This window comes from Urocampus carinirostris, chromosome 10, assembly GCF_059441175.1.
Source record: "Urocampus carinirostris isolate Australia breed hairy pipefish chromosome 10, RoL_Ucar_1.0, whole genome shotgun sequence".
NCBI classification, from domain to species: Eukaryota; Metazoa; Chordata; class Actinopteri; order Syngnathiformes; family Syngnathidae; genus Urocampus; species Urocampus carinirostris.
Genome location: NC_142358.1, coordinates 11,658,968 through 11,683,256, shown reverse-complemented (window position 1 = coordinate 11,683,256; position 24,289 = coordinate 11,658,968). Strand labels below are relative to the sequence as shown.

The window sequence follows — 24,289 nt, the reverse complement described above, 5'->3', positions numbered from 1 at the left end:
CAATTTACCGTAATTCAAGATTGGGCCCAAAAAATCCTCCTCAGAGGAGAAGTGATTTATGATATCAAAGCCTATCTTTTGTAACATAGTTCAAGTTAAACAAGCCGGTGTAAAACATTGAAATTTTTTATATTTATGTGTCTGTGAAGGTTACATTAACCGACAATTTTCTATTGTGATGGATTTTTTAAAGAGTTAACAGCAACATTTCAAGGTCGTATGCCATTTTAACTGGTTGAAAATTGGGCTATAAACCACAGCAGCAGTACTTCCTTAAATATGGGGTGCGGGATTTGAAGACTTGAGGCTGCAATCTGTCAGGACCCGAGGAACCAGACGCATAACGTTTTCACTCTAGCTTTATTTTACAGGAACGAGGCAGTCATGCGCAGGAACACAAACATCAGCGATTCAGCTATCGCTGGTCTGAAGAAGTGAGACAGAGAAGTAAGGCCCGGGAAAACAGGAAGCAAGTGGCAGACGAGATTGAAACTGGACAGGACAGACGGGATCAATAACAGATACACGAGCAAGATACAGGACAGGGCAGGACAGACGGAATCGATACCGGATACACAAGCAAGATACCGGACAGGACAGAACAGACGGAATAGATACCGTATACTGGATACACGAGCAACGTACCGGACGGGACGGGACAGACGTGATCGATACCGGATACTGCAGACTGGAGCAAGATACCGGAGAGGACGAGACAGACGGGATCAATACCGGATACAGGAGACTGGAGCAAGATACCGGACAGGGCGAGACAGGCGGGATTGATACCGGATACTCGAGACTGGAGCAAGATATTCGAGATGACGAGACAGACGGGATTAATAACGGATACTGGAGCAAAATACTGGACAGGACGAGACAGGCGGGCTCGATACCGGATACTGGATACACGAGCAGGATACTGGACAGAGTCAAAATACAAGTCTTGCAAGTGCAGATGTTCTTTGACGGACTGACAAGGAGTGAATGAGAGCACTGAGTTTTAATAGAAGGGGAGCCAATCAGGCAACGAGCAACAGTTGGCAATAAAGTTCTTTGAACTCAGTCGGGCATTGTTAACACATATTTAATCGATAATATTTACCTTTCAACTTTTTAAGGATACCTCAAACAAAACACCCCACTATTAAGAATCTAGCGTGGCAGTTAAGGAGAAAGAGAGGTAGAGAGACTGGGAACAACAATGACAAGTGGATAAAAAAAAAAAGTCAGTGAGAGCGAAACCCAGCCTGACCTGAACATAATGATTGACATTTTAGGCCCAACCCGGGCAAAATTTGGGTCAGGCTCGGGCTTTGGTTTAAGATCTTACCGCTGATACAATTACAGTAGCTTCTCTACATACGAGCTACTAAAGATACGAAAAATTTCAGATATGAGATGTCCTTCAAGCAAAAATCATTTTCGACGTACGAGAGAAAATCCAAGTAACAATAATTTCCAGATGCTACCACTAGAGACCGTTTAAGACCACTCTCCACCAGCATCAGCTTGTGTCAGTTATGCGCGCATTTCCCGCCATTCAGACCTTACGTGTGTTGTGTGTGAATTGTTTTTTTTTTAATCGCGACTGCGCACGACACTGCCTTCGGAACCTAAACCCAACCACTGGGTACGCGACACCTTTGGCGTGGGGTGGAGCTTTAAAGTCATTTTATTAGCATCACATTTATCTTATTACTTTATTGTTATGTTCATTTACTATTTTAATACATGCTAGTAATCCGTAAATGTATTTTATAACAATTTAGGGTTAACTTGGATACTGTGGGAGGCCACGAACGGATTAGTTGGATTTGAGTTTTTTGGTATAGGGAAAATTTGCTCAAGTAACAAGAAATTCAAAATATGAGCATAATTCTGGAACAAATGAATCTCGTATGAAGAGGTAACATTGTGCTTGTAAAATACATCAAGTTTGTGTCTCACCTTGTAGACATCGTGGTTGCTGAGCACGGCATCAAACAGAGTATAAAGGTCGTTGAGAAGGTCAACCACCTCGATGGGGTCACTGAGTGATGAGATGGTGGTGAACCCCACAATATCACTGAAGTAGATTGTCACCTGGTCGAAATATTCGGGCTCCACCGTGGCGCCAGTTTTCAGTGCCTCAGCCACGGAACTGAGTGAGGCAAAATACATTCAGTTGGTTTTGGAAATGTGTTTTTTCTGCATTTGGGGGTTTGTCAACTGACGGTGGCAGCATCTCAGAGAGCAGCTTCTCTGTCCTGTGCTTTTCCACCTCTAGCTCCTCCGTTCGCTCTCGAATTAGGTCCTCCAGGTTGGAGCTATACTGCTCCAACATCCTCAACATGGAGTCGATGATGTTAGTCTTCTTACCCTTGTTGATGATCTTGAACTATAACACGAATGAAAATGATTACACGGTAAGCATAAAACCAGAGATTGTGACAACGCTCACTGAACACACCCTGTCAAAAATTTCATCAAAATCGGGTCTTCGGTCTGGAAGCTCGCTCCAGCACTGTTTCATCAGCTGGATGCATTCCAGGGGAGCTTGGTCGGGAGCCACAGTGGGGCGACACATTGGAGGGGGTTTCCTAACTTTTCGAATGATCTCTGGAATTATAGATACTGATATTAAACAAAAAGGAACACTACACACTACACTAAACTACACTACATTACACGAGATGAAACAGTGAGAGACGCAATTTAATTGACTTTACTGCTGTATTAAATGATGGAGCACATAATGGAAATACTATTTAATTTTAAATTGACAAATAAATGATCTTTTGATAAATGTGTACACCAAATTAGCTCAAAATATTATAAATATGTATAATTTAAAGGTAGGGCAAAGAATATTCAAAGAAAATAAAATCAGATTTAATGAAATATGAATGCGACAATAGTAACTTCACAAAATGGAGAATTTGTGAAAAAAATATTTTATAAATTGAATAAAAACAACTCACAAGCTTTTGAAAGCTCAGAAAAAAAGTCAACATTTATCTTTCTTGGGCGTCAAATTTGCGAGAATAAACTAAACAAATTTATGAGACATACTGTAAATTCACAAATTTTACGACATTATAAGAAAATCAAGCTTGAATGAAAAACACTCTCCAATTTATAAGCAGAAACTTAATTGTAGCAATTCAAAGTGAAAAAACTGTGAGGTAAACACCAACATGTTTTTCGAATGATTTAATTTACTTTTACAATGAACAAACGCGCAAATTTGTGACACGATAAAGGGGAACGTTTTTATGACAAAAATGCACAAAGTCACAAGTTATAAAGTCATACATTTTGGACTTTAGAAAGTGAACACATTTCTGAAAAATGCATAAAACTAACGCAAAGAAGTAACTTAATTGGTGCCAAATTTGCCCAGAAAACCCTGTTTACGAGAAATAATCTTTGGAATTTGTGACTTTATATTGGAAAACATTTGAAAGGAGAAAACGAGTATTCTGCTGGGATGTGTGTAAAGTATATAATCATAAATATGGAATAATCTGGGCAGCAGGGCGGCGCAGTTGTTAGCGCGTGTGCGGCACAGGGTCATGAGATCGGACCTCCTTTGTGGAGTTTGCATGTTCTCCCCCTGCTTGCGTGGGTTTCCTCCGGGCACTCCGGTTTCCTCCCACGTTCCAAGAACATGCATGTCAGGTTAATCGGCCAGTCCAAATTGTCCCCAGGTGTGAATGAGCGATCATCTCATCTCATCTCATTAGCTGCACCGCTAATCCTCAGTAGGGTCGCGGGGGTGCTGGAGCCCATCCCAGCAATCATCAGGCAGTGGGCAGGGAACACCCTGAACTGGTTGCCAGCCGATCGCAGGGCACACAGGGACAGACAACTCGCTCGCTCATTCACACTTTGGGACAATTTGGACCGGCCAATCCACCTGAAATGCATGTCTTTGGAATGTGGGAGGAAACCGTAGTGCCTGGAGGAAACCACGCAAGCACGGGGAGAACATACAAATTCCGCACAGGAAGTCCGGTAACCACTACGCCTCCTTATATATATATATATATATATATATATATATATATATATATATATATATATATATATATATATATATATATATATATATATGTTGCAAAGTGGGTTTGCTCTGTTTTCCCCGCAACCCTACTGAGGATAAGCGGTGCAGATAATGGATGGATGGAATAATCTGTCCAGCCAGCAATTAAATGACGGAAAGGGATGCCTTAAATTTATCTGATCCAAACAAATACACATTGCCTGGCCTTAATGAGCACAGCCACTGTAACAAACATCAATAATTTTGCAACATCGTCTTTTTTGATACAAACCCTCAGGTGGAAGGCCCAGCATGCAATACGGTGGTCCTCGGACAACCACCTCTTGAAGAATAATGGAGAAACTGTACACATCCCCCTTGTAGGTGCCTTTACGAGAGTTTGCAAGATCCCTCAGAAATTCTGGAGCGGTCCAGAAAAGTTCTGAGTGGAGCAGAGAGAAATACGTTGTGATTATGTTTTGATAGTTGTGGAAGCCATTTTGGTTACCTTCAGGTGGAGGTTGTACGACAGGAACCTTTTGTGACTCTAGAAGCTCGTTAAAGCCGTAGTCTGTGATTTTGAGTACAAAGCGTCCGTCCACAACGCAATTTCGAGACTTTAGCCGGCCATGTGGAAAATCTCTGTGATGGAGGTATTTCATACCCTGGAAAGCAAAAAATGCCTTTTTTGAAGACAGAAACGTTGCATACGTCTATAACTGCAATCATATTTTCCCTAACTTAATTGTGTTTGATATAATTCATGTTCCTAAATTGTCAGGACCATAACGGAAACGGGACCCAATTGCGTAACGTTTTCTCACAATTTTATTGAAATAAAAAGGAAGGGCAGCGACCGCGATCTGATGTTAGCAGGACGCGGGAAGCAGGTCGCTCTCGTACTCGGATTGCGATCCGAACACGGAAGTGGATCTTCCGTAGCGAGCGATGGCGGTGTCAGGCAAAAACTGGGTCGGGATCAAAAACGGGTCGTAAGTCAGGACGAAGAGTAGACGTGGTCAGAATCAAAACAGGTCGTAGTCGGAGACTAACGGGAGCAAAAACAGGACAGGCGGGAGTCAGGGTCGAAAAAGGCTTGCCTAGTATACACGTAGATTTGCAGACGGACTGGCAAAATGAGAGTGACAGGACTGGGTTTAAATAACAGGGAAGCCAATCTGTCAACAAGCCGCAGCTGGCGCCACACGGGCGGGGCCGATTGGGCACCATGGCAACCGTGACATAAATATGGTATTAATTATATTTTGTGAAAAGAAGAAAAAAAACGCATTTCCGACTAGCTCTATTTCAGGGTTTTTGAACCAGTGTCAATTTTATTTTTACAAATAAAACATGCCATTGTCAATATCTATGCTTCCATCCTTCGAACAGCTGAGCAACTGTAACATTCCATATCAGTAGATGGCAGCAGGTAGTTGTGTAATAGAATCTTGTAATAATTATTGCACCCTAACAGCAACAGATTTCTACTACACTTGAAGTGCAACAAGTATAAACAGTAAACAATATAAAATTAGTTCATAAATTGAATGGAAAAAAAAACCTAAAAAAAAAATAATAACAAAAGGAGGTGAATGAAGATTTTTTTTTATTTCTATTATTTCTTTTATTTTTTTTTATTTCAATATAAACATGTTAACACTGAAAAAGACAGGAAATACAATTTAAAGTTATAAAATATCTACAATAAAAAAGATAAAATACAAAATAATTTTAACCTTTTTTTTATGCTCAACAAATTTAAGGTCTACAAGACAGAAACCGAAATAATACATATTGACGAATCATAAGAGAAAAAAAGGCGCATCGGAGGGAACCAGCTGATTTTTGGCGGGCTCCCTTCGTTCACTTCAAAGAGCCAGCTCATCAAGACGTTTTGTCCGCGAACAACACAAGTCGGTTGCTGCGGCACTACTGGTGTCAAATCTGGCGCTCACAACTTTTTGCGACTCATTCGGCTTTTTTTCGGTGCATTAGTAAATACTATACTCCTAATCGCTGTCACGTCTGGCGCAGTTGCCATGGCGCCCAGTCGGTCCCAGCCAGATGGCGCTGGATTCTGGCGCGGTTGCCGCGGCGCCCAGTTGGCCCCGCCCATGGACACCGGCTGAGGCGCATTGACTGATTGCGCGTTCCTTCTAACTGTACTTTGCCTGAGTGTTTGTTAAACTTTGTTAAACCTGTGAGATTTTTGTGAACCTTCTGTGAGACTTCTGCAAGTTCCTTTTGGCTCTGAGAAATGCCTAGTCTTTAGGTTTGCCTGCGTTTAATCCAGTTTTGTTTTGTGGTCTGATCTGTTTGTTTGTTTTTGACAACTTTTCTTTTGTTTGGATTTCTAATCCACTCCGCGAACATCGATCCCCGGATCGAGTGTGCGCATCCTCCTCATCCTCCCCCAATGAATTGTGAGTACGTCTACGCAAATGGGTCCTTATTTTCTATTTCCCGCTCTGTGATAATCGCTCCCTAACTATATGGTAGTTGTTATTTTAAATGGTGACACGATGCGAAAAGAAGTGACGTAAACAACTCGGAGAAAAGCAGAAAACCTTGCTGCTGGAAACAGCGTCAGGTTTGCAGGGGCGCACATCGCCGTTCTGCAGTAAAAGTAACGCACGACTTGTGACCGTCAGTAACGGAAACAGCGTTGTTAACAGCGGAATGTTTTTTTTTAGATTACCCTGTTACTGAAAAAATAACGCTGTTCTTATAACAGGCAGGTAGAAGACTTGACGTTTACCTTGATGAGGTCAAGTAAAAGCGAGGACTTGAACATCCAATCTAATTTGACGTCCTCATTCCTAAGGAGATCCTGCAGACTCCCCCTGGAGCAATGCTCTGTCACCACGGCGAACATGGAGCTCTCCATGAAGAAGCCCAGGAATGGATTCACGTTCTCGTTTCTCAAGTCCTTCATCTGAAACGAAAAGCAGATTTTATTACTTTGAATTTTGACTGCAAAAACTACAACACTGATATATATTGAATATTTTTATATGTGTTTTCTTAACGAGTGTGAGGCTAAAGTCAGTATTCCATAGAACACGAGACGTTTTTCTACAGCCCCTGAGATCATCTTTATTTAATATTGTCTCATACACCAAGAATTGTGTTTTTAGTTCTTGTACGTTACTTCATCTTGAATGAAGTGTTATTTTGGTCAAGAAAATTTTGCACTCTTTGGCTGTATTTCAAAACAATTCTAATCTAAAAAAACAGTTAAGTGAATGATAAAAACTTGAATTCTTTTGACGTCAAGTATATTAACTGTCTTTTTTGTCATGACCAGAACTGAATCAGGACCCAAATGCGTAGCGCTAACTACAAGTTTATTGATAGAAAGAGGAAGGGCAGCGCTTGCGATCCGATCCTCATGCAATCGGATCGTGATCCGAATACGTAAGTGGATCTTCAGTCGCGGGAAATGGCTGTGTCAAGGACAGAAAAACAGGTCAATAGCCGGGACAGGAGAGCAAAAACGTGGTCGTGATCAAAAACGGGTCGTAAGACGAGACGGGACAGCAGACGTGGTCGGGATCAAAAACAGGTCGTAGCCGGAGACAAACGGGGAGATCAGGAACGTCAAGGTGGAAAAACGGGTGCAAAAATGGGACAAGCGGGAGTCAGGGTCCAAATGCCTGCCTTGTAACAACAGAGGTTCGCTGACGGACTGACAACCGGAGAGTGACAGGACTGGGCTTAAAAAAGACAGGGAACCAATCAGGTAGCTCACAGCGTCTGGCGTCAAATGAGCGGGCACAGGTGATCCAAATCAGTAATCATGACATTTATTGTGATTGATAACCTTGTGAATATTGTTTAAAATGAGATCAGACATGGTACTCCAGGATAAATATGTAAAACAGCTTTAACTACAGAAAATGCTTAAAAAAGAAAAATAAGATAAAAAGAGTGTCAGGATAAATAAGCAAAAATATTTAAAAAGCAGTGTTGGGAAACAAAGTTGTAAGTGCTTTGCAACAATAGTGCAATTAAAAATGGTGCAATGACATCCGGCAGCAACAAAATTCCAAAACAAGTCGAAAAACTACCATTAATTCATCTTTTTTTATTATTTACCTGTCTTGCACGCTTGTTTAGGCTGCCGACACTGGGGAAGACACTGGGTCCTATATTCAGCCCACCTTTGCTAAAATATAAATTATCGGCTACTGATGGTGTCTGAATAATACTGTTTTATTTCATTTAATGTTGATTTTATGATGATTTCTTACGAAAAGGACATTTGTCTTTTGTGCCTATTGAAAATTAAAAATGTTTATGGAGCCATAAGAAAATATTGATTTAGTTATCTGGCCACCAGGTAGCAGCATAATCCTGTCAGACAGTCACAACTGAAAAAAGACTACCGTTCTCCAAATACTAAGAGACTTCGGGGTAATATCAGTTGCATTTTTTGTGCGCTCGAAACACTTCTGGGAACAATTCTACTTTCTGCTACACTTATTGTGAGCTACTGTCACTTCACTTATACCATAAACCCCACACATAGTTTACTTTTCTACTTGAAGCCATATGCTTGTTAATTGAGAGTCTGATTTGACAACACTTTACAAACTACGGCCCTTGTTTACAAACAAACGTAAAGCATTTGTGTGAAACGTTTGCAAACTAACTTGAAATGAATAAAAAATGCATTGTTTGCAAGATGAAATCTTCAAAGTGCTCACCTTGGTAAAAATCTTTGCACCGCTCTGCTTTACCTCTGTAAAATGGCCTTGTTCAAATTTCTTCAGCCAAACCCAGTCTCCCTGGAATAAAGGTCAAATATCACTGCTAACATAGGAATTTTGTGTTTATTTGGAGTTCCGGTGGATACGGGAAATAGTGATCTTGAACAAATCATGTCCTTCACAGGTTAATTTACCTCAAAAACGGCAACGTTGGTCGTCTCGTGAGTAGCTGCGTGCATGCTGTTTACAGAATGTGAGCAGTCGGCAGATTTCTCTTCCATGCCACTTTTGGACTCACTCATATCTTCTAGTGTGATTTTCTGCACATGAAATAAATCGGACAATGTCATAAAGAACAGTAATAGAAATCTGTAAATTGGAATTTACAGTTGGCAAACATTGTGTGCCACATAAAAGTAATAATAATAACAATGGAGCATAAACAACTGTACAATTTCAAACACCTCCTACAAAACCATTCTACACTGTAAGTGTAAGTCTAACCAATTATCCGCTGACCTAAGCCAGACCGTGGGATGCAACACTCACCCTCTTGCTAATCTGCGGGTTGATGAAAGTGAGATCCTCTAGAGTTAACAGTATCCGATTTGGGCCTTTGACCAGCTGGATTTGCTGAAGTCTCCTCCTGTCAAGTCAGATCCACCAAAGATGAGAAAGTCAATCAATGGCTGCATACATCAATGCAGCACATCAGTGGACAGTTTCTACTCGATAAAGCAAAAGTGTGTGCACCTGATGTTTAGACTGATGACAAGCCCTGTTACAGCCAGAGCCAGGACGACCCCAAGAACCACTATGATGTAGGTGACCTCCACACCTGTATTACAAGCAGTTAGAGATAGATTAACTATATAGATTGACGGATGGATAGTGATTATCTATCTATCCGTCTGTGCTTTCTGTCTCTCCGCCTATTTCATTGACAGACAGACAATATAATATAATATAATATAATATAATATAATATAATATAATATAATATAATATAATATAATATAATATAATATAATATAACATAACATAACATAATATAATATAATATAATATAATAGATAGAAAGATAGATAGATAGATAGATAGATAGATAGATAGATAGATAGATAGATAGATAGATAGATAGATAGATAGATAGATAGATAGATAGATAGATAGACAGACAGACAGACAGACAGACAGACAGATAGATAGATAGATAGATAGATAGATAGATAGATAGATAGATAGATAGATAGATAGATAGATAGATAGATAGATAGATAGATAGATAGATAGATAGATAGATGGATAGATAGATAGATAGATAGATAGATAGATAGATAGATAGATAGATAGATAGATAGATAGATAGATAGATAGATAGATAGATAGATAGATAGATAGATAGATAGATAGATAGATAGATAGATAGATAGATAGATAGAGTGGCGGACAGACAGACAGACGAATGAAAGAAATCAGAAAGAAAGAATGAAACAAAGACAGACGGACAGACAGACAGACAGACAGACATACACACAGACAGACAGACAGAGAGACAGACAAACAGAAAGAAAGAAAGAAAGAAATAAAGAAAGAAAGAAAGAAAGAAAAAAAGAAAGAAAGAAAGACCATCATTCCAAATTCATCACCTCCACTACAAAGTGCACTCTTGACAAACCAACAGCTGGAATCAGATGGTGGAGGAGACCCTCCCGGAAAACTAATGGACCTGCCGGTAAACCGAAGTCGCCCTGATGTGAGGTCTACCAAGTAAGTCGGGTAGAGCTGGCTGCCGGCGTTGCTCGTGTCCAGTATGACGTAGCTGGTTTTGAGTTCACTACTGTCGTCCACCTGGACTTTCTGGTTGAAGCCACTGAAAGTTGTGTTCTTGGTGAAGTAGGCCAAGTTGGAGCCCGACAAAGGCATTCCGGCTTTCCTGGTCTTGTGGATTGACTTGGCCAGGAGATAAATGCTATTATAGATTGTGCCAAATAGTGGGTTGACCTACAATAGAAAAGCATATGCTGTTGGTATGGGGAAGAATATTCCAATATGTAATTTGTGACTTGCAACTAGTCTGCCAGGGCATATACATCGTGTGTAAAACAATTACTAAAAATAATGTATCGCTGATGGTAATAACAAATAATGACATTCAAAGTGTTAAAGGTATTGTCAAAAAGAACATTTTTTCAATTAGGCACATAACATGTATTGTTCCTCCAAACATTTAGGAAAATGTGTTAAAAAATATTCCATGCGCTGGGGAATTTGAGAAATTTAGTCTCAAAGTTTACCCATCTGGCTTGTTTTCTGTTGAGCTAAGACGTCATTAAGGTAACACAACACCCCCAAAATGGCATTAGTGGAGTTAGCCATGCAAGGCGCCTATCTGCTTATAAGGGGCATTAGGGGTTCAGTGTCTTGCCCAAGGAAACTTCAACAATTAACTCGGATGAGCCAGGAATCGAACCTGCGACTTGTTTGGTCCCAAAACGATCGTTTTACCTCGACTTATTGAATGAATATGGTTCAGCACATTTTATGTATATTTGCATTGCAACAGCTTGCCATTGATCCGCCTGTATTGGAAGCGTGCTGTTGTCACAGGTCTGAACTCCAAAGACAAGACTTAATAGTTGTAATGCACCAATTATATATATATATATATATATATATATATATATATATATATATATATATATATATATATTTATATATATATATATGTAAGCATGTATAAGGATTTAGGATGACCTTTAGATACACGGAATGTACTGTTCTAGTAAGTGTCTACATAGTGTGTGTCATTCATTTAAGATAGCAAAACACTTTTCCACACCAAAACGCTTGTTTGCTAGTTGCTACCTGATCCGCTGGTGTATTTACTCTCACTTCCAGGCTTTCTTGAGCTGCCGTATATGCCTCGTTGAAGGACACGGGATCGGAGACTATGGTGATTGTGAGCACGGCGTCGTAAGCCTCGCTCAGCTTACTGTTGTTTTGCAGGACGAAGTAAGGGGCATCGTAGGGCAAACTGTAGTGCAGCGTGTCGTAGGGTATGAAAACGTACTGGCCGGACGTCAGACCCATCTGTTGGGCCTTGACGAGGAAAATGGCCTGCTGCTCCCCGCCGAGCAGGACTGAGTGCATGCACATGATGATTACTGGAACGCACACATGCAAGTTGTAAAACATGGATGAAAGCATTTGAATTTCTGATTAATTCACCTTTATGCTTAAAAGTGATTAAACCAGAATTTTCCTCAAAAAGCACCCCCTCTAGCTTTGTGGAAAACTTTCTACAAGATGTTGGGCCCAGCAGTGGTTTAGCTCATGCAAAGCACTTAGTTTTTATTAAAAGTCAATTATTGTACAAATTAAGAATATGTGAGTTGTGAACACGGAAAGGAAGAAGCTTCTTTCATTTAAAAGCTTATAAGATATTTCAAAAATTAGACTACTTATCATACAATCATTTGACAATCCAACTGTTTTTGTTAATATCATAACAATGTTTACACTTGCTGTCAACTGAAAATGTCATTACTCGCACAATATATAAACTATAAATTATGCATTACTGGTAAGATTGATACAAATAACGATGACTTTTTAAGCATAATCCCACAATTCTGTGTTCATACTACCTTGAAGTGAAAGCATTTCAGGTCTAACACTCCACAGTTTCTTGGGTTAAACAGGGATGGAGAGGTGTCTTGATACAAAGTATGCATTCTTGATTTAACATAACAGTACAACTTAGGTTACATCTGGGGAAAAAAGTGAAATAAACACCATAAGTCTATTCCGTTTTTAATATTGGACACCTACAAATGACATTTACGCTTTGGGAGGTCTTCAGTGACTTGAAAAGCGCTAAATAAATGCAGACCATTTACATTTACATTTACATTGCATAGGATGCCAATTTGCTATTATTTACTGTTAATTATTTATTTATAATTTATTTATTTATAATTTTCACTATCGTCCCATATATTGCTGTTCTTAGATTTTTACACCTTTTAGGCGGGGATGCTTTTTGTAACCCAGGAGATATAAACAAAATAAAAATAAAGGGTTTTTAGAACAGATTTGAAATTTGGCATAGTGAGGGTTCATTGACGTCTTTTTTCCTTATTTTGAGTAGTGAATAATAAACTTTTGAGAAAAAATAAAAAGTTTGGGTGACTAATGAAAGGATTCACTTATTTTCCACATATTTTTAATATAATATATTTTTTAAACAATCCACCAAATTTAGTTAACTTGTACGAATTCAAACGTTATATTCACTCCATACAAAACAACTCTTAAAAAATGTTTTATTTTGTTACACTCATTTATAGCTTTCCAGGTAAGTTAAAATAGATTTTTGATGTCCACAAAGGGCACAAAACTAAGAAAAAATGTCTATACTGACCCCCAAAATTAAGTCTATTATAAAATCAAATCAAAACAATTCAACAAAATAAAAACAAATCTAAAGGGACACTTTTTAATATTTAACCACCAATTGTTGATGTATTGTGTAGTTCAACAGAAAATGGGTGCTACAAAAGCACAAAGGAAAGTAGAAACTACAGAGAGTCAAAGTGACCAAACCGCACAATTTTTCATCTCATTTTTTCCCCCAGCCTTTCGCATGTTCTTTGGTTTTTGAGAGGACCCGTAGCAACAAGATGGCCAACAATCATATCAGCTCCCTCTTGGTGAGCCTCATGTTATGTAAAATATACATTTCTTGACTTGTGAACATTTAAAAAAAGAGTTGAGGTATCCTTCCTTAACATTCAAATTTATTTTTATAACCACTAAGAGGCGCTCAATAATATAAAATAACCTTTTAAAAACAAGTAATTTTGTTTAAAAAAACAAAACAGTTTTTTTAACTCCATTTGGTTCTTTCTTTGAGCAGACCCAGAATTAAAACAGTTTTTCAATCAACCGGTATTGACATATGACAAAACTGGTTGTATCGTAAAAAACTACCTAAACATACTGACTGAATTTGTTTTGATACAACAAACTGGATTATTTTTGCTTAGGCACCCCAAAATTGTTTGACGCGTTTTAATAAACATCTTTCTTGGGGTTTGGGTTTGCGTTTGGACTATATTTGCAGTTGGCCTTTGCTTACTTTCACCATTTTCATGCTACACTAACAAATACAAACAAAAAACGCAAGGTCGAGCATGACATCACTCTCCAGTAATCCACCCTGCCCTAAGCTCCCATTCCTACGACCTAATGTGTTCCGCCCCGAACAGCTCTGCTAAAATCAAGATAAAGTCAGATAGGTGTGTTGGAAATAAAAACGTAGGGCCTCTGATCTTAGTCTGGCATTGTTAACACATACTTAATAGAGCAAATACTTAAATTTCAAATTTTTCATGGTCACATCAAATGATGCAAACCAGCTTTAACGACAGAAAAAAATTGTGTGTACAAAAGATCATGCTTTTTCACATCCCATTTGATCCCCTTCACCTCTTATCCCTCCTACGTCTTGGATTTTCCTCAGCGTGCTCTCAACTTGGGTCTCATTGAGGCCAACAGATGTAACTATGGCAACAGGAAGCCTCTTCTTCCTTAAGGCTGCAGCCACTCTCTCTGCTGTGTCCATCCAGATATCTTCGTTGGAGGAGACCACCACAATGTTCGCCCACCGGAAGTGCTTCAACACGGTGAAAAGCACCTCGGAGGGAAACGGCACCGTCCTGGAAAAAGTCGGGTAACCCGTGAGGCGTTCCAGCTCAAAATTGACACATCCGTAGGAAAAGATGGCCGTGTCCCAGTTCTTCGCCAGCAGGGACGCTGCCGTGCAGTACCCGGGATTTGTGGGGCCCACAAAGGCATCTGCCATGTTTTCGTATTGTATGAACTCAGTCAACGCTTTGGAAGTTTCACAAGGCTCCTGCAGGATGACAAAATCCATATCCAAGCCCAAATTCAAACTGAGGTCTTGGTTTATCCTGTTCACGGCGAGCTTTGCAGCAGTGGCTGGTAATGTCTTGTAGTAGATCGGGTCGCAGTTCCAAGGCCCCAGGACCCCCACTTTAAATACCAAGCAGCGAACGTTGCAGGGGAACATCAACAATCCCAGAAGAATCCATACGAGAAAGTTGTGAAAAAATGGCGTCAGTAATGTATGCCTGCTTTTAACCAAAGGCACAAAAGGATGTTTAAACTCCCATAGAGGTCGGAAATATTGCATTGTCCTGGCTGTGAATTTGAGGTAGTGAAGTTTGCGGCTCACTGCAAGATAGCCATCCGGAAAAAAAATCAACAGGCATTTTCAGATTGAACGCATCATCACAACTATACGTAAATGAAAATAACTCACCTGGCCTTAATTTGAATTTGGCACCGCCATCCTGGCGTCACCTCACCATCCCCGCAAGCGCATCTGTTTGTCGTGAGTGACCTGGGAGCCGAGTCATTGTGCTTGGACTACCAGGCTGCTGAGTAAAGGTGGCGGGTAACCGAGGAACCCTTTGGAGGCGGCTCCAGCACCCTGGAGAGCTACTTACGCCCCGCAGCCGTCCGTTCTAACGACTCCAAGTTCATGAGGCGGATCTGAGTGACAACAAACAAGCCTGCTCCATTGGGTTTATCTTGCTGGAAAGATTTTTAAAATATTTTTTGTAATCCAAAATCTTCTTGAAAGAAAAACATTGAAAAAAAACCGAAATGTATTTGATATTATGCAATGAGAATGGTGCAATGGTGAGTCAACCGCATGCTGATTCAATCCAATCCGCCAAAGTGACCGTGGGCCAAAACATACGTGTTAGTCGCTAATCCATTTTCACTGAGGAGCATTGTAAGAGGATTGACACCAGGCCTAAAGGCTGGACCGAAAGCATTGTTGCGGTGCAGCTGGAGCTCCAACAAGGCCTTTTTTTCTCATAAGATTGGAAAAAAGAACCAAAATATCATCTTTATACTTTAACTTGTTTATCTAGTAATTTTTTTATACATTTTAAAAAGTATCCTTAAATTATATTATGTGGCAGACAGTGTTTTTTTAAATGTATTTTTTCCAATCAAAGAACATATTGTCAATTGTAACCTTATTTTCCTGGTTGAGATTATTTTCCCTATAATTCATTTTTGATTTTTGAAAGAAACAAGATGAAACATTTAAAATAGAAAGAAAACAGCAACAACAAAACTTCAAAATGGCCAAACCAAATAAGCAATCAAATCCGAGACATACTACGAAACAAAAAACAAACAAAAACAATCCCCAAAATAAGCGCAATTCTCTTTTTTTGGCAAAATTATTTATTTAGGAAATGGTAGGTTCTTTTTTTCACTTTGATAAATATTTTCTTCAAAGATTAGAAGAAAAAAGAATTAAAGTATGTACTGTCTAAGTATAAGTCTTCTCAATTTACGAGGAAAACAAGTTCAATGTCTTACATTTTTTCTGCAAGTGTCGCCACATTCACGACTAGAATTTCTATATTTTTAGTGTCACTATTTCTTTTTGTACTTTTGTATCTATTGTTTTGTTCATGTTACTGTGTTAATTGTGCGCCCGCCCCGAGACTGGGAGGTTGTGGTTCAAGCCTCGGCCGAGTCATACCCAAGACTTAAAACGTTGGTACCCGTTGCCTCCCTGCTTGGCGTTCAGCATTAGGGGTTGGAATTGGGGGGTTTGGTCACCTAATGACTCCCAACACCTCAGTTGGGTTGAGCGAGGGGGCTGGGAATCCCCTCCTCTGAATCAATCTCCCAAAAAGAGTCAGAAATGACTCTAGCCACCTCCCACTAGGGGGATATGGCTGTAGTATATACATACTGTGTTAATTAAATGAAACGTCTTAAAACTTTGTCCATCCATCTATTTTTTGTATCTTTTTTTCATATAAAGATAATGCGAGGCAGGGGTCGGCAACCCAAAATAAACAAAAAGTCTGTCTGAAAAGATATTTATTTTTCGCATTATTTATTCAACAAAGAAATACATGTGGGGTCTTGTGAAACATCGATGCTGTGCCGTTAAAACAGCTTCCAGTTGCTTCACCTTTTCACAGCGTTTGTTTTCAGTTAACTTGTAATTGTCAGCATGTTTCGTCTGGCAGTGCCACTTGATATTATATTGTTTGAAATTACGCAGACGCAGTTGTTTTAGATTTCGGTGAAACAAAAGTCCAATTCCCACTTCTCCTGGAAGCGGAAGCCCTCACAATCAACTTTCCTTTTTTTATTTAGTCGCCATGTCGGAAATAGGTTATAAGGAATTGATGTCGTGCATAATAGTCAAAACAACAAACAACATCAAGGAACATTATCAAAAGAAGCAACTGGGATCCTTTGCAATCTTCTTTGATGGTGTCCAATATTAAAAATAGAAACAGGAAGACTAAATTTGGACACTTGTAATACAAACTCTGACTTTTAGGGGTGGAAAGGAACAGTGTGCATTATTTAGCATCTCTTAGCGGTAAAAGCAACTTAAATTAATAAAATAAAAAGATTTGAATAATAAGCAAAAATACATTACCTATCGTATTAACGTGCATTTTTCTTAATATATACGCACGTTGAGAATTTTTTTTTACATAACATAACGCTCATCTATAGGGAGCTGACATGATTGCCAGCTATCTTGCTGTTATGAGAACGCACCTGTGAAAAAAATCAGAAGAAAAATTGGCCTTTTTGGTAACTTTGTATTCTTACTTGTGCTATGCAGCATTTGTTTTTGGTTGCACTACACAATACCTCTAGTGGTCAAATAATACACTGTCCCTTTAAGTATTTGCTCATCTGCCTCAATTCAAGCATGAGCTTTATTCAAATAAAGTTATCCACTAACTACTTTCAATGTCTGATGATACAAACTCACTTATAACCGGACCATAGCATCCAGGAAGATGCGGAATCACCCGAAGATTGCAGTAATCGCGCTAGTACACAAGCAGCTCTAGTTGATTAAACAAATTGGAACCCAAGCGATAATTAAAGATAACGAAGACTCTCCCTGCATGTGCCGCGGCCCCCTGAGGCCTGCCACCGAATTTGACTGCGTCAGTCTTTTCGGATGCTTTTGAGAAGACTCCGCCCATAGTGATGAGAACATGCGCCAGGCAAAAGAGCACAAGATGGTTGTCACAACATCTATCCTGGAGACACGTTTACAAATGCTTTCAAGCTAGAACAAATAGTATATATTTCTACCATCAATGGAGATTGGAAATATGTTTGTACATTTTCAAAATGTATCCCGGTTTATTTGCACTAAAATATTCCTCAGTCGCTAAATGATTCCACCTTTGTTGACCCTTATCCTAGGTAAGCTCATGAGCCTCTTAAATGTAACACCCTGACACCACCGCATGCATGCAGGAACAGAAGACAAAAACGATGACTCAGCTTAGTCGCCACCCAGCGAGCTACAAACACACCGCAGCTCATTCTGAGGCAAATTGTATGTATTAATAAAATTTCTTAATGGGGACAGTGACATTGCTTTTTGTACTATATCAATATCATGTAGGATTCAAATCTACGGCACTTGTTTTTTTAAGACATCCCAAGGGACAGTGTGTACTATTTGGCCACTAGATGTTGCTGTACCGCACTCTGGTGAAGATTAAAAAGAACACAAGAAAACTCAGGGAGGAATGAGTAACTGAACCCTCTGCCTAAGGAGACTTAAAGCTTACTTACTAAATAACTAAAATCAAGTGTGTGTGTAAATAATGAGAGAAGGGGGATGAATAAGTAGCTTAACCTTCTCCCTAAAGAATCTCAAAGAAAAATTGCAACCATTTTTTACAAAAGAATTAAAGTCAGGTACGTGTGCAAACAATGACAGAAGAGAGAGGAATAAGTAACTGAACATTCTGCCTAGGGTTACTCAAAGAGCTATTGAAACCAATTTTCACAAATAATTTAAGTCCATTGTAATCACAAATTATTTCTCAATTTTTCTTCTTGTTTTCTGCCCAGACTTTTTAAGGTTTTTGGGTACCTGTAGTGCGCAGCACGGCGGCGCAGTGGTTAGCGCGTGTGCGGCACAGTTCTGAGGTCATGGGTTCAAATGCAGCTACCGGACTTCCTGAGTGGAGTTTGTTTGTTCTCCCTGTGCTTGTGTGGGTTTCCTCCGGGCACTCCAGTTTCCTCCCACATTCCAAAAACATACATTTCAGGTGAATTGGCTGGTCCAAATTGTCCCTAGGTGTGAGTGAGCGAGTTGTCTGTCCCTGTGTGCCCTGCGATTGTCTTGCAACCAGTTCAGGGTGTCCCCTGCCCACTGCTAAAAGATAGCTGGGATGGGCTCCAGCACCCCCGCGACCCTACTGAGGATAAGCGGTGCAGATAATGGATGGATGGATGGGTACCTGTAGCAGAAAAATGACGGGCAGTTATGTCAGCTCTTTTGAGGTGAGGCACGCGTTCTGTAAAATGAATGGTAATTTTTCAACCCATGAGTATCTAAAAGCAACTTCATACAATACTTAATGCATTTTTGCTTATTATTGAAATCAACATTGTGTTTTTTTAAATAAAAAAAGTTATTTTGACCTCTTATGGCTCTCCAATTTCTTAACAGCCAATAATTTAATAATCTGACCATTGAATATTCTCATGTTATACTTTTAGCTGCAATTAGTTGTCTCTATAAATATATATATTAAACTATTGTACAAAAAAATAACATGGACAGACTTCTCACCAGCACTGAGTTGAACAGTAAGGTTGAAACAAATAAGAAGTTGACTTAAAAATCTACCTTCCACTCTTTTTGAATAAAAGTATCTAAAAAATGCTTGTGTCCTGCTAACATTTGCATTCTGAAAATTCATTATACCCCTAGGGGACACTACATAATACACACTGTTTCTTAAGGTAATCAATTGTGAATTAAGAACATATTTAATGGGTTGGAAAATCAAATATATTGCCTTTTTTACTTCATTCCATAGAATGTAGGATGAATAAAATGGTTTATTTACAGTAATTGTTTTTTTTAAATATCACCCCTTCATTAGAAAATAAGTTTGCATATTAATACAGATAATATTGCAAAGTAATATATCATACTACTAACCTAAACTTGCTTCTTTCACTAAGGAACGACTGGAACAGTCTCTAATCTGCATAGATGTTTATCATTTCACACAGGTCGATGAAGATTGGATTACAAACCCATCGTTTCATTATAATATTTGGAAGGATCCCCTGAAGCTGTGGATCCATTAACAAATTAAAATCCCAAATCTCAAATGTCATATTTTTCTAATTCATTAGGTGAACTTATTATTATTATTATTATTATTAAAATGTACAGTTAATCAATGGGAACATGACTCTTTTTACTTTCCTGTAAATGAAACGCTAAACTAAAGCTCCAATGCAGTCGTCCCAGTGCAAGTTTAATCTAACTGTAGCGCTCTCCAGTGGACACAGCTTAAACACTGCCTGAACATTTTATAATAAGGCGAACCAACTGCGGAAATATATTACCAACCTACAAAATAAGAGCAATGCAATTGCGGACCCAGTTATGACGTGGGGTTATACTTTAAAACATCAGTCTCTTACATGCCCTGGTTATTGACACACAGACACACACACACAGACACACAATTGAGAGTAATAGTTATGGCATCCATCATAATAACAAATGAGCCGTAATTGCACTGCACAATGGACTGTCATTATAAGCAAAGAATGCATAAACGCCCTTTCAAAAACAATACGTGTCAGGAAAATATCATGAACATGGATAAACAGGTTTTACCTTTTTCAGCATGGCTGTTCAAGCCTCTAATGACAGCACACATAGAAGTTCAAGGCTGTTTTTTCCACATAACACAGTAGTCATCAACCCTTTTTTAGTGAGGTGTCCCCGTGTCAATTGCCTCTAACTCAGGGGTAGGGAACCTATGGCTCGGGAGCCATATATGGCTCTTTTTATGAGTACGTATGGCTCCGAAATAAAATGTAACTATTGCACATCTCTCTGTGGCGTTCCAAAGTCAAATGATTTCATCCCGATTTTGGTCCATATAAAGCCGAAGCAACTTAATGCAGAAGTTTGATAAGAAACCATTTAAACTGATAAATAAAAACGCTGGCAAACGACTTTGATTGGGTGAAAAGTACAGGTGGGCGGATCCCTACACAGAACGCAAGGCACTCCCTCCTCTCTCGCTCGCTCAGTGCAGTCTACACCGAAAGTGAATATGACGATATGTTTATCGTTTGCAGTAATTTGTGACATTTTTACAAAAGAACTTTGCATGCACATTGTTTTGAAACCGTTATTAAGGACAAATTTCATGGAAAAATTGCCTCAACACTCTTAATTGAAGCTGGATGACAAATTGTAAATGGCATATTTATATTGATTTGGGACACAGGATTTGGCATTATTATCATTTCATACATTTGATTAAATCATCAAATGACACACAGTGAAATAAAATGTGCTGAAGAATTAGCTTTTGTTTAGAGAGAGTGTTTGGCAGTTTTTTCAATTTTGTCTGAAAACATATGATGGGGCTCTCTCAATTTATTTTTAAAACATTTTTTACTTTTATGGCTCTTTGGGTCAAAAAAGTTCCTGACCCCTGCTCTAACTGGTTAAAAATATTTGGGATTTAAAAGCAAACAATAAAAGGAGCATGAAAAGGACGAAATCCTTGACTGGACTCCATAAAACACTAACACACACATTGGCTAAATTGGGTAAAAATTACCTATTTGTTCCGTGGATCAATGTAATATGATTTTGTTGTATTTTTTCATGGAATTACCTAATGGTTTGGGTCGTTCCTTATATATTTAACCAGATTTTTTTTATGTCGAGTCATTATTTAGGACAATGTTTTTGGACTAATTTACCCAAATTTCTTTCATTGCTTCTAACAAACGACCGTAATATTTAAAGAGTTAATAATAAAATGAGTTTGTTTTCAGGTTATGGACAAATACTTTGAGTTTTAACAAGATAATTCAGATAATTATTACCGGAAACAAAATGATTCATATTGGGTTTTGTCTATTATGAAATAACAAAACTATTGGACAAACTGATTATTTTGTGACCCAACTGTTCTAGATAAAGCAGCTTTTCTGAAATAAAGAAAATAAAAAATAATAAAAATAATGTAATTAATAGTAAAACAAGTTACATTTAGTTGTATAGCTCCTAATCTTAAAGAGACTCAAGGGCTTCACAGGCCCACAGTTATGGTAATAACACATTCCCTGATCTCACACCTACATAAGGGCCAGTGACAAGCAGTCATATGGGAGGTAAGTGAAGCTGTGCCTCACCCATCATTATGGAAATATAAATCATACTAGATGTATGTATTAATCAATTGTTAATAATGTTATTTCTCAATTGACTTCATAATTTAGGGATTTTCTTTTCAATATCACGGAATTTTCACATTACAGTATACTGTATTAAAATTACTAATACAATTTGTATGTAATCTATTACTGTGCTGAGTGTGTGCTTTTGCAGAGTGAGGCACACACTTCTCTTGCCTTATGGCAGAGGGCGATAGTGAGACCAAGGATTTTTTTTCGGTCGCCCATCCGTCATGATTACTCATTACACCCACCTGTGCCCGCTCGTTTGGCGCCAGCCGCTGCTGGCTTCCTGATTGGTTCCCCGTCCTACTTAAGCTCCGTCCATTCACTCGCCTGTTGTCAGTCCGTCAGCGAACCCCTGTTTCTACAAGGCAAGCACTTTGACTCTGACCCCCGCCGGTCCCGCTTTTTGCACCCGTTTCCATCCGTCCGTTCCTGATTTCCCTGTTTGTCTCAGGCTACGACCTGTTTTTTGACCCCGACCACTTTTGCTCTCCCGTCCCGGCTTACGACTCGTTTTTGATCCCAACCACGTTCTGATCTCCCGTCCCGGCTAACGACCTGTTTTTCCGTCTAACTACGCTACGATCTCCCACTGCGGAAGATCCACTTCCGCATTCTGAACACGCTCCGATCTCGTGAGCGGCCTGCTTCCTGCGTCCAGCAAGCACCGGATCGCTGGCGCTGCCTTTCCCATATATTTCAAAAAACTTGTGCGTAAACGTCACGCGATTGGGTCTACCATTTTTGCTGGTTCTTACAACATCAGCCACAAAAAACTGAATTAGTGATAGTATTAACACGCTAACAGAAGGTAAAGCAATCCATTTACTTATTCTTGTTACATATTCTTTCTAATAATGGAGGATCACCTATCTAGAGATGCTTCTATTCAAAAGAAACAGTGCATATACTTCATTTATAAGACAAACTAAGACAATAAAACACTGTTTTCTATGCTACCATCTAATCTTGTTTCATTGCTTTGCCAATTAAATGATGAATAAGATGTAGGTTTGTTTATTCGTAAAATCGGACTGTGCCTAACCAGACACAAACCTCAACGCACGTCACTTATAAGGACAAAGAAAACTCCAAAAATCTCAGCAGAATGAAAAATGAGAAACCTTGAGAAGGGACCACACACAAGGTAACCCACTTCCAGGACAACAAGGCTTCAATTTCAGTTTGTCTATTTATCCGAACATTTTTTAATTTAATCATAATTATATCTTTGAAGTATATTACATGTTCAATTTTGTTGTAAACAATGTTCACTATGTTTTTAATAATGACACTAAAATATTTCAAAGTGTAATTGTGCAAATGATTTAAAGACTGTTGATACTTTTTAAATGTATTTGCAAATCTCACATACCTCCAGAAGTTCCTTTATGTATTCCTATGAGGTACACTTTAACCTCATTTTGAGAATAATTGATCAAACAAACTATACATTTTACATATATTTTTTGTATAACGGACAAGTACTTCACAATTTAGAAATGTTTTCTGTTCCCAAAGACCATTAAAGCCCATCCCATAATACCATTTGTCGTTATATGGTCACCCCTTTTGTACAAAAATATGATTAGTGGCGTCATTTCTCAATTTCTTATTTCAAAGTACAATTCCATACTGACGTTTTACTTTGAAACGTCAGAGCGGAAGTTCACACCACCCCCAACCTGCTAGCCTGTCGGTGGGAGTTTCGAAAAGCCACTGTGTGAGAGATGGGATTTGTTGCTCTTTTTGGGGAACTGGCTCTTTTGGCTCAGCTAGCTAAAAATAGACTCGCAAACGGCTGTTCGTATTTTTTTGTTTTTGAGGATATTTTTCTTTCATAATAAAACATTATGCACTACAATGATTTATTTATACATTTTATTGTGCTACTGTATTATCATAACTTTACTTGTTCTGTGCAGTGAACCATTACCTGATTTAAACTTTCACATTCTTTATACTAAGCCCACAAAACTGACGATGCCATTAGTATTGATAGGATACGAACGCCTTCTAAAAGAAAGAGGAAGAGAGCGAGAGAGGGAGAGAGAGAGAGAGAGAGAGAGAGAGAAGGGGGGAATTAACAGAGAAAAGAGAAAAAAAAGATAGAGGAAGAAAAGAGAGAAATAGAAAGATTTTGACAGATAAAAGGAGAGAAAGAGAGAGAGAGAGAGAGAAAGTGGGAAAAAGT

General features: G+C 38.9%; 1 protein-coding gene across 13 annotated transcripts in view; it reads right to left on the bottom strand.

Moving 5' to 3' along the window:
* Positions 1-23,638, bottom strand: part of gucy2f (guanylate cyclase 2F, retinal) — a 30,117-nt gene extending 6,479 nt beyond the window's left edge. For 4 of the 13 annotated variants that reach the window (XM_088345688.1, XM_088345689.1, XM_088345690.1 and 1 more), the window contains exons 1-14: positions 23,471-23,638; positions 15,092-15,324; positions 14,236-15,003; positions 11,611-11,909; positions 10,392-10,746; positions 9,496-9,580; positions 9,292-9,388; positions 8,937-9,062; positions 8,740-8,820; positions 6,789-6,965; positions 4,320-4,692; positions 2,453-2,601; positions 2,217-2,380; positions 1,951-2,143 (exon numbers count right to left, since the gene is read on the bottom strand). In XM_088345688.1, coding sequence (XP_088201814.1) covers positions 1,951-2,143; positions 2,217-2,380; positions 2,453-2,601; positions 4,320-4,692; positions 6,789-6,965; positions 8,740-8,820; positions 8,937-9,062; positions 9,292-9,388; positions 9,496-9,580; positions 10,392-10,746; positions 11,611-11,909; positions 14,236-14,962 — 2,826 coding nt within the window. In that variant the 5' untranslated portion in view covers positions 14,963-15,003; positions 15,092-15,324; positions 23,471-23,638. Of the gene's footprint in view, positions 1-1,950; positions 2,144-2,216; positions 2,381-2,452; positions 2,602-4,319; positions 4,693-6,788; positions 6,966-8,739; positions 8,821-8,936; positions 9,063-9,291; positions 9,389-9,495; positions 9,581-10,391; positions 10,747-11,610; positions 11,910-12,392; positions 12,680-14,235; positions 15,004-15,091; positions 15,506-17,605; positions 18,622-18,733; positions 18,868-22,343; positions 23,379-23,470 lie in introns of those variants that run through there. The other 9 variants (XM_088345692.1, XM_088345693.1, XM_088345691.1 and 6 more) reach the window with 8 other exon arrangements.
* Positions 23,639-24,289: the final 651 nt, after the last annotated feature.